This window comes from Pseudorca crassidens, chromosome 15, assembly GCF_039906515.1.
Source record: "Pseudorca crassidens isolate mPseCra1 chromosome 15, mPseCra1.hap1, whole genome shotgun sequence".
Taxonomy (NCBI): domain Eukaryota; kingdom Metazoa; phylum Chordata; class Mammalia; order Artiodactyla; family Delphinidae; genus Pseudorca; species Pseudorca crassidens.
In genome coordinates this window covers 22,117,810-22,128,367 of record NC_090310.1, presented here as the reverse complement: position 1 = coordinate 22,128,367, position 10,558 = coordinate 22,117,810, and the positions used below count along the sequence as shown (strand labels likewise).

The 10,558-nt window shown below is 39.7% G+C and overlaps 1 protein-coding gene across 1 annotated transcript; it reads right to left on the bottom strand.

Annotated features, from left to right (window-relative positions):
* Window positions 1-857: 857 nt before the first annotated feature.
* THUMPD1 (THUMP domain containing 1) lies at window positions 858-9,241 on the bottom strand. The gene is made up of 4 exons (XM_067706486.1): window positions 8,199-9,241; window positions 6,472-6,646; window positions 5,242-5,490; window positions 858-4,809 (listed from the first exon to the last, which is right to left on the bottom strand). The coding sequence occupies exons 1-4, from the start codon at window positions 8,427-8,429 to the stop codon at window positions 4,388-4,390; spliced, it is 1,077 nt and encodes a 358-aa protein (XP_067562587.1). The 5' UTR covers window positions 8,430-9,241; the 3' UTR covers window positions 858-4,387.
* Window positions 9,242-10,558: the final 1,317 nt, after the last annotated feature.

Below are 10,558 nucleotides of genomic sequence, written 5' to 3'. Positions count from 1 at the left end.
TGACAGTTGGGAGAGTAAAAATGGAATCAAGTGTCTCATAATATGTTTTTCCATTGATTAGGTGGAATTTGTTGAAGAACTCCCAAAGATGATCACTGGGAAAATCAAACTCAACGTTTTAAGAGACCATGAATGGGGTTGAACATAGCCTAACAAGAACACTGTGGTATTAAGTAGTTAACAGGGCTGCTTTCTTTTAGTCCTTGTTTCCTGATAATTCAGTGACTACTCTCTTAAAATGCTTAAGATTTTTCCTGGTTGAAAAATTCAACTGAATTTTTGTTTTGTACTTTGCCAAAAAATAAATAAGTAAAAATCTAAAAATATTTGGGAAGAAAATTGTTACGCTGACCAAACAACAACTTGTAGTGTTTAAAATAGCAGGGCTCAAATGATTAATTAGAAAAGCACAATAGACAATGAATTCACTACCTGATTAATTCAAAATAAAGATTAGAACTATTCTAACAGAAATGCTCAAGACAGAACTTCTTCTGCTTAAAATCTTTATATGCTACTAATTCTTTAAGGTGAATTAAAATATTAATGTTAAAGTGAGGAATGTAAAGAATTCAAAAGCCAATTAAATGAACTTAATTAAGTACTGTACTATACATTTTGAAGCAAACTCACTGTAAAATATCTAATGCTTGAATAAGATACAAAACGCTTAAGAGTTTTTAGTTATTCAAGAGCAATTAATAAATTTTTGTATCTTTACTTTTTGGACAATGTACATGACTTTTGATACATAATTTGACATAAAAACATCTTTTATGATACATCTACTTTATGACAATAAAGCAAGAGATTTACTAAGAGGCAGAAAGAAAAAGGAGAGAGAGAGAACACCAGTCTTTAGGGAACAAATTTATTTTGATTTTTCTGAAAACATCAGAAACTGAAAAACAAGCTGAATATCTGGCCATACCAAAAGCAAAATACAAGTAAAAATAACATTTAGAAACCATGTTTAACTAAAGAGAAACATGTTTTAAAATATCAAATTTAACACTCTTTCCTCCACAGAGCAAAACAAGTTTTACTAAACCACAACACTGGAGTTTAACTGACATAATTTTTTTTTTTTTTTTGCGGTACGCGGGCCTCTCACTGTTGTGGCCTCTCCCGTTGCGGAGCACAGGCTCCGGACGCGCAGGCTCAGCGGCCATGGCTCACGGGCCCAGCCGCTCCACGGCATGTGGGATCTTCCCAGACCAGGGTACGAACCCGTGTCCCCTGCATCGGCAGGCAGACTCTCAACCACTGTGCCACCAGGTGAAGCCCTGACATAATTTTTTAAAATAAAAATTAAAAGGACAAAAAGCACTCAATTCCCACCCTGGAATCTTGTCATTTATAGAATAACATGCTCAGATGTCAGTGAAAATAAACAGTTGGTAAACCTGAAAACAAATTTTTCAATGACTGAATTCAGATTCTAACAGAACACCGTACTACCTTACATTTGGGGAAGAATAGCTTTTGTCACACTAAGGTCTTACCAAATATTGATAAAAATAAATACAAAAGAGGATTAAAAACAAACTACTAAATCAAAATCTTTCTGTAGAGTAGCAGCTTTCACAAAATAAAAGGAACCCAGTTCCACAGGGTTGTACGTTCTATAAGCATACAGCCAATTTTATTCCCAGAGTCTTGTACTATCAAAATAAAAGTATCTTTGTCTTGGAAAAAGTCTGATGAAGGCACCAAAATCCTATCATCCGTGTTCCCCCAATGATAGTTACAATGCTCCTATCATCCTTTCAAGATAACTTCAACTTATTAAGAGTTAACATTCTAAATATCTAAAGATAGATAAGGAAGTTCCAGCCTCATCTGCATCAGCAAGGCCCTTTCTATTCTCTTTGCTCCTCCCAAATCCTTCGTTTTACCAGCAGGACCACTAGCTAGGAGGATAAAAATATATTTCCATGTTCACTAGCCAATAAACAAACATAGCCATTGGTGCAGGAAGACTTAACATTTACAATACTTCCGAACTTGTTAAAACTTAATAAAATCCAACTCCAAAAGCTAATTTCATGACCCCTTAGTATTCTCAATCCGGACATTTAATTTTGCAGCCCTCTTTGGTGTCTGTCTCTTCCATCTTTTTTCAGTTTTACCCTGGAGGAACCCTTGAAAAAACTTTCAAATTAAGGGGATCCTCAATGTATACGAGTGTGAGCACTAAGTTGAAAGATACTCTTGTTTCACAGAAATCCAGAACTGTCAGAAGAGGACTCTGAGTTCTTCCTCTTCTCTCAGTGAAGAAATCCCAGGCTGAGATTTTGGGAAAGGGTTCCTCACCCAGTCACACACCAGTGTTGGGAAAAGGAGGGGAAATGTTATTTAATTTGGTTTTGCAGTTCTGCAAGAGGAGTTTAAATAAGACCTGAGACTTGTTGCTTTCTTCATTCTCAAACCCAAGTGGCTGTGGAAACATTTCAAGAGTGCCTTATGCAACATAATTATTCCAAAGAGTCAGTTTCTTTTAATCTAAGACTCCTGTCACTTTTAAGAAGAAACATTTTTATCCAGGCCCTTGCAGAAAACTGTTCATTTGTTCTTGCAATGAAAAAAATGTCTTCTAAATAGACTAGTTTCTGTAGCCATTCTTCGTCTTCAAAGCATTTAGCAAAATCTGGCCTAGTATTTTATTGTACTTATAATTTACTGGTAATTCACCTTTCAACTCACATATCCTGTAGAGAACTCTTCCTCTGGTAAGTACTGGATTTCTGTATGTAGGAGATTTATATGCTCTTTGTTCAGGTTTTAGTTTGTTTTTTTTTTTAAACATTCTTGCATAAAATGGATCTTTAATTAAGTTAACAATTTTTGCAACATTATTTAAAACTTTCTTCATTTCATCTCCAAGTTTTTAGTATCAGCACTTCTCTGTGAAGAAAGCAGTGTGCTGTAACATCAACGTCAGGATTTTCTTTTACTAAAATGAGGCAAAACTTGTCATGGAGCCAGCCACTGATGGGGCACCAGGAGTACAGATGGCAGACTGTTGTTTTTCAGATATGAGGACCATTGTTTTGGGAGGATCCTAGCAGGCGAAAGTTTCCTTGAATTTCCTCATAATTTACAAATCTTGCTATAGCATGACAAATATTCATGAAATCTGTTGATTCATCAGCAACTGCTGCTGCTTTTAAACAAAACCTCTTTAGTATCATGTGACATAAGTCAATTTATTACATTGAGAGAAAAGTCTTTTCAATTTCTTGTACTGCTTCCTGACCTAGCATTTTAATGTTGGTACTGTTAGATTCTTACCAACTATGTGAATTTTTCTTTCCTGGAAAAAGTTCTGCTACTACATAATTTGCTTCCTAAACCTTTTCACTGAACATGATTTTTTGAACAAAAGCTTTACTGTCTTGATATTCCAAAGCCATTAAAATAATTGTCTTTATTTGTCAGGGAGCTATGATTTATAGTTACAACTGCTGAAGCAAATGTTCTGTTTGTAAGTTGCATTTCACAAAGGATATGGAATGGAACAGCTTGAATAAGTCCATTTACATTGTAAAGTAGCTTACACTGTAAAGAATTTGCGTGCCTTGCTGCACTAGTATACTGTAATAACTCAGAAGACTAATTCTTCATAACTAACCTCATCAGAAATATCTGTAATTTTATGCCTAGAATGAACACTTCTATCTCACACCTTGCCTCCAAAAATTGCAGCAATGCACCATCAGATTTGGTTGTAACAAATGTTACGAAAACATAAAAATGGGCATAGCTTCCACTGCAGGGAGCGCGGGTTCGATCCCTGGTTGTCGAACTAAGATCCCACATGCCTCGCGGAGCAGCCAAAGAAAAAGGCGGGCGGGGCATAAAAACTAAACAAGAAAATCACAAAAGGTACAAAAACTTCACAAAACAATACACTTCTAACCTATATGGCCCATGTTTTTGCAATGTTTACAACAAAGTGGCAGGGGACAGCTGAGCTGCAAAATGCAAAAATTCCTTCCTTAGAATGAAAATTTCCCTCTGAGTTTCGATTCACAGAGCTTGCTCACTCCCATAAGTCAGCTGGCAGTGCAGAAGCGGGGGAGTGGGGAAGGTAATCAAGAGGGAGAGGCCAACATCATCCTCCCGCCACCCTCCGCTCTGTGCAGTAGTGTTCACCAATTTATCCATAGCCTCTTCTAGCTCAACCAAATGCACACTGCCATACAGGGCTGAAAGATCTCTAACAAAGCTATTAACGGGGCTGCTCAATTATTGTGAGTACAGCATTATGCAGCACACAAACTCAAAAACAATATTTTTAGTAACAATTTTATATAGAATCCCAGCAACATCTCACAGGACCGCAGTTGAGAAATCCACCTCCAACACCAAATGATTTCTTTTCCTATGAAAGGTCATTTCCATGTGACTCAGATCCTTCTGTGACTTGACTTGCAAGTTCAGGTTTAGCAGCCCCCTCACTCACCACATGTGTCTCAGATACTGGTTCTGTCTGACCCAGCTCCTCACTATCCTCTGGTACCACCTGCTGGTTATTTTTTCCTTCTGCTGCGTCCTTTTGATTTGATTTGTCACCAGATTCCAATTTAGCTTCTTTCCCATTTCCTGTTAGCGCTGCCTGCTTTGCATTAAGCTGTGACGAGTCCTTGGCACTCTTCACCACCTCCTGGAGATTGTATTTTCTGAACAACGTGTAATCTTTCACAACACTCAGGCAACAGACAGCTTTAATGATTTCTACTACCACTGTGTACTGTGGATTGGTAAGATCTACTTTATTTTCCGAATTGAGGCTGCCTACTATTCCTGTAACAAAAATAACAGGAAAACAGGCTAAGAAGGATACCTTTAAGCTTGGCGGATACAAAAACATTTAGAATTTGTTAAAACAATATGTATATACTAGTCCACTCATCAAATTCCACTCTTCTACATGGACTTCCATCAAATTCCCTGAATGCTTTCAATAAATAAATACAAATAAAATCCTGAGACATTTAACAACAGCACTTTTTTCCCCAAAGAAAATTCAATCTTGATTTGGAAAAGACTTTAGTATCTAACTACCAAAAAAAATCTCATACCCAACATACTGAAAAGTTAGGTTTGATATTATTTAAGAGCATTTTAATATACTTGTTCTACACTCAAAAATGTAAGCCTTAAATCTCAAAAAAAAATCTTATAAACAAGTATTTACCGTGGCACACCTGTGTAAAATCACTAAGAGAAACATACCTGCCAATTCTTTGATAACTTCTTCTCTATTCATGTGACTGTTATTTCGAGATTTATATACAATCTGAAATGTCCCTTTGTTTGGAGCTTTAAACCAGGGTTCCAAAAATGTTTCTGCGTATTTTTTCATATCTTCTAAGAAAGCCTTGCATGTGCCTGAGATGGGTAACATTCGTAGAATAACCCGAGTCTTCTTTTTCTTGGTTTTGTATATATCTTGGAGAATATGATGCACCAATTTCTCAGGTTCTAAAATAAAAAGAAAAACTCAGCACAGAACAAACAGGTAAGTTTAAGAGTTCTCATTTTAAACTCTTCAAACTCTCTAAAATGAATTTTCATTGGCAGTGACATAAATTGACAGTAGAGTAGAAAAAATCATCATAATAAATTTTAAACAAGTTTAACCAACCATTTTTCCATTAATATTTCTTTGGTGCCTACTCTGTATTAATACTGTATCTCATATTTTAACTCTGCTTTTATCAAAAACAATTGTTCTTGAAGACACTGGAGTTAACTTATTTGTGATGTCTAATTTATCTGATGGCAACACCATGCTGTTGTATTCCTGTATCAGCAGCTACTATCGAAGTAATAAACATTAAATAGTACATGCTTTTTTACAAAAACAAAACAAAAATCTGCAAGTCACTTAAAAAGATTTAATCAATCCATTAGCTAAGTTTGTACAGAAGTCTAGATTTCAGACCTCAGAGGAGCCCCAGAGCCATGAATGCACAAGATCATAATGTAGTACTCAGGAGGCATCCTGATTATATACGAGTCTGTTTTGGGCTGCTCAGTGTTTTCAATATTTTTAAAGTAGTTAGCTACATTTAAAAACCTAGAAACTTCTCCAGATTTCCAACTTCTTTTGAAAAATCAGAAGATCTGGCTCCCCTAAGACTACATTCCCAAATGACTGGAGCCATTCCAAACTGCCTAGGGTTGAGTAGCAGCTGCTCCTTTTAGACAGAACCGTGTATTCTTGTTTTGCCTAAAGTTACATACAGATAAAGTGGCAAAGCCAGGTTTCTACTCCTAAGCCCTATGTCCACCACCCCATTCTACCTCTCCATATGCCTAGTGCTAACACAGTGTAGAGAGGATGCAATCAAATGATTAACTGAGCCATGCCCATCAAGCCATTTTGTAGGCAGTGTTCTCGGAGACAGGTGTCCAGATATTACAGGATCAATCATCTTAAAATGTATTAGTCAGACACACCTATCCCAAGTGTCCTGATGAAGACTACATTATTTGCTCCACTCTCCACTGACTGGAATCTTCTCAGCCTCATCTCTGTAGACGCCTTAATGTCACCAACTTCTTTCTTCAAGGCGGCCTCCACATCATCATCTTCTGCCTCACTTCCAGAGGGTTGCTGATCCTTGTCTGCAAACTGTTTGCATAAAACTAATGAGCAGAAATGCCACAACAGCTTATGTTAAAAGCTCTTAATTAACTACTCATGTGAAACCCCCAGTGGCAGATGATTCAATATTGACAATAAAGCTTTTTATTCAGACACCATTCCCTCCAAAATGTGGAGGAAGAAGAAGTTCACTCAAACTGCGGTACATATCATTTGAAAATGTTTTCTAAAGCATCTTGACAGTCTGGGGCAGAGGGAAATGTGCTCGTCAGATGAATCATTTCAGGGTGGACCTTAATCCTATCAATAGATATGACTGTACCTGATATGACACTCTCCTTTCATGAGACTGAACCGAATAGTTATGAAGTTAAAAATCCTTACTCCTGTTCTACTGAAATAGTTCAAGAACTTGCTCAAGCTGTCGGTGTAGACAAGACATGCACTTGTTGCCCACTCGGCTCCACTAATGAGATTGCCAATCAGGCACTAATGGTAATTTTACACATTTATGGAGATTTTATTGTATACCAGGATGTTATTTTATGTACATATGAATTTTTTTTTTTTTTTTTTTTTGGCGGTACGCAGGCCTCTCACTGCTGTGGCCTCTCCCGTTGCAGAGCACAGGCTCCGGACACGCAGGCTCAGCGGCCATGGCTCACGGGCTCAGCCGCTCCGCGGCACGTGGGATCTTCCCGGACCAGGGCACGAACCCGTGTCCCCTGCATCGGCAGGCGGACTCTCAACCACTGCGCCACCTGGGAAGCCCCATATGCAATTATTTTAGCCAACCTTCTTAAGTCCTATCATTATTCTCTTTTTTACCTAGCTCAGCAGAATTAATAACATGCCTATCCCCTGAGCTAGTAAATGACAGTACGTGAATTTAAATGCCCTCTGTACTATGCTCCTCCACTTAATTCCTTGGGGTGTGCATGTGTGTACTGGTCCAAATCCTAAGCCAATAATATAATTATTTCCAAAATGGGACAATGAGACTTTATACGGTATTGTTTCCAAAAGTTCTTACTTTTTGAAATGTATTTTTATATGCATTTGAGAAGTAACTAGCACTAGTAAGTACTAAAAACACTATTTTAGAGATGTTATTGCTTAGGACAAACACATTACTACAGCCATAATGTTCAAATGGTGGTAAGGTATGGCAAAAACCTTAAGGACGAATGAAGTGTGCCCTTGTGAACTTGTACCAGCTAGTACCTACCTAACCTACTTCAACCTCAGGGTCCCGGTGAGCAACACTTCACAAAGCTACGATGAGAAGTAAATGTTTCTGAAAGAGTTTCAGAAACAAGGCCTGAACCGCAGGAAGCAATCTATACATGGGAGCAACCGTGATTAATGATGGGGAAAAAAAGCCCAAAGTGCAAACATTTAAGCACAAGACCGGGTAGGGGTCGGGAGCCGAGACCTTGCGGGGGGGCGGAGAGGACACAGAGGCAAGGACACGCCCCCTCACCGCCACTCAAGCTGCCAACCTCGCGCATGCGTATACAGGGATCCGGCCTGCCACCCTTCCCTCCTCCCTCAAGCCCGCCCTCCCCGGGGCTGGTACCTTTTCTGGACCATACATGTCGTCTCCGTATTCGTTGAGCAGGCTGTAGGCCTCCTCCACGCACTTGCGCTCGTTCATGTTACAGGTGATGAGAATGCCCTGTAGCCCGGGCTCCAGCTGCCGGGGCCCGCCGCCATCGCAGCGCCGAGCCCGTTTGGCCTGCACGTACTGAGCCTTGCCTTTGCGCTTCCCGCCGCCAGGCTGAGGAGACTGCTGCACGGGGGACGCCATGGTACGTGAGAGCTGAGGCAAGCAAGAAACGCGCTTTTCCACGGCCCTCGCGCCCTCACTTGTGCTGGCGCGGGCTGATTACGTCAGGTGTGCGCGATGACCTCACCTAGTCCCGCCTCCAAGCCTCATTTCCGGCTCCGCCGGGTCCTAAAGCCGGTGGGCGGCAGGCTGCCGAGAGGTGGCGTGAGGCCCGACCCTCGCCAGGATGGACAGGCACTCGCTTTCACCTCACCGCCGGAAAAAGGTGTTTCCCTAGAGAAGTGGCCTGCCTGCCGCAGCTGGAGGCGGCTTTGCGCGTCCAGTATCAGCGGCTTTGCAGCCATTCCAAAAGTGGCGGTAGTGGCACTTTCCAGAACGTTGATGCCGGTTCAAGCCTCCTAGATTCCGCAACCATCCTTGGCACCTGTTCCCCCAGTCTACCCTATAATTCTGTCAGCTTCCCAAAAGTTCCCAATAAATTCCTTTTCAGCCTAAATTTGCCAGAATATGTTTCTATGTGACTTACAACCAAGAATGGTGGTTTGTCACACTGCTTTCTCTGGGGATTTATCCCTAGTCTCAGCAACTATCATGTTAATATATTATCTTTCAAATATCGTTGAAAAGATGCCACTCTTGAAGAATGTGTTCAGGAGGAGTAAGTGGTCCCCACACTCAGCCCCAACTACTCCTCAGGTACAAAGTTGTTGCCAGATTTCAGTTACTACAAATCCTAGGGGAGGTAATCTGCAAAAGGGGCACTGACCTGAGGGTCAATAATCTTTGATTCTAACCCCAGATTTACCATTATTTCCAAAAATCTTATCACCATCTCATTTTTTCTTTCATCTTTGCTTCTGCCTTTACTTTTCAGTGTCATCTGTGGAGATTGCATAGCATATATTTCTGGAGGTCCTGAGTTGCTTGTGAAAGGCAGTCTCGTTACACTGGCCTTGCTGTGGTGTCAGGAGGCATAGAGAGAGCTGGCTGGAAAACTTTTTTCTTTTCATCCTCAGTGCCTAGCATAGTGCCTTGCCCATAGTAGGTGCTCGAAAATGTTTTTGAATTGAATTCCACCCAAAAAATGTTCAATAAACAAAAAAGGTTAAGACTCATGCTGTTGAAAGGGAAAGTATGCCCCAGTCCTGATCCCATTAAACCATGTCATAGAAGCTGGAAAACAGCATCGGTCTCCCCCAGAACCTCTCTTTCACTAGGTGAATTTCAGTTGCCCATACACTACCCTCTGTCGTTAGGATCTTAGAAGTTAGCATACAGATAAAAGTTAAGATACGTAGTTTGACCCCTAAGCATATTTGAGTCCTACATGCTGGAGGTGCAAATCAGGAGGCAAACTTGAAAACCAAACTCTGTTGTATTTCACGTTTGCTATGTTGGGAGAAACCCTATTAGGTGAGAAAAATATGCAAACTTCCAACCCCCAGTCTAGATATCAGAATTATATAAATTTCCCCCTCATCCAGTGGCAACTTCACATTGACACTTCCACTTTCTCCTGAACTAGGCCCTTAATCCAGCTCTAAATAACTCAGCCTGTGTTTATTCTTGATTTTTCTTTATTCTTTTTCATTTTTTTCTTCATGACTATGACTTCATTATTTCATTTAGAGAGAGATTTCCTTTTTATGGCTGAGTAGTATTCCATTTAAACACACACACACACACACACATATATATATTTATTATTTTTTTTTACATCTTTATTGGAGTATAATTGCTTTACAATGGTGTGTTAGTTTCTGCTTTATAACAAAGTGAATCAGTTATACATATACATATGTATATACATATGAAATCCTGCGATTTGTGACAACATGGATTGACCTTGAGGGTATTATGCTAAGTAAAATAAGGCAGACAGAGAAAGACAAATACCATATGATTTCACTCATATGTGGAATATAAAACAAACAAATAAAATAAATGAAAAGAAACTCATAGATGCAGAGAACCAAATAGTGGTTACCAGAGGGTAAGGGGGTTTAGGGTGGGTGAAATGCAAAAGGAGTCAACTGTGTGCTGATGGATGGTAACTAGTCTTATGGTAGTGATCACTCTGTAGTGTACACAGATGTTGAACTATAATGCTGTACACCTGAAAATTATATCATTAAAAAAATATCGGGGCC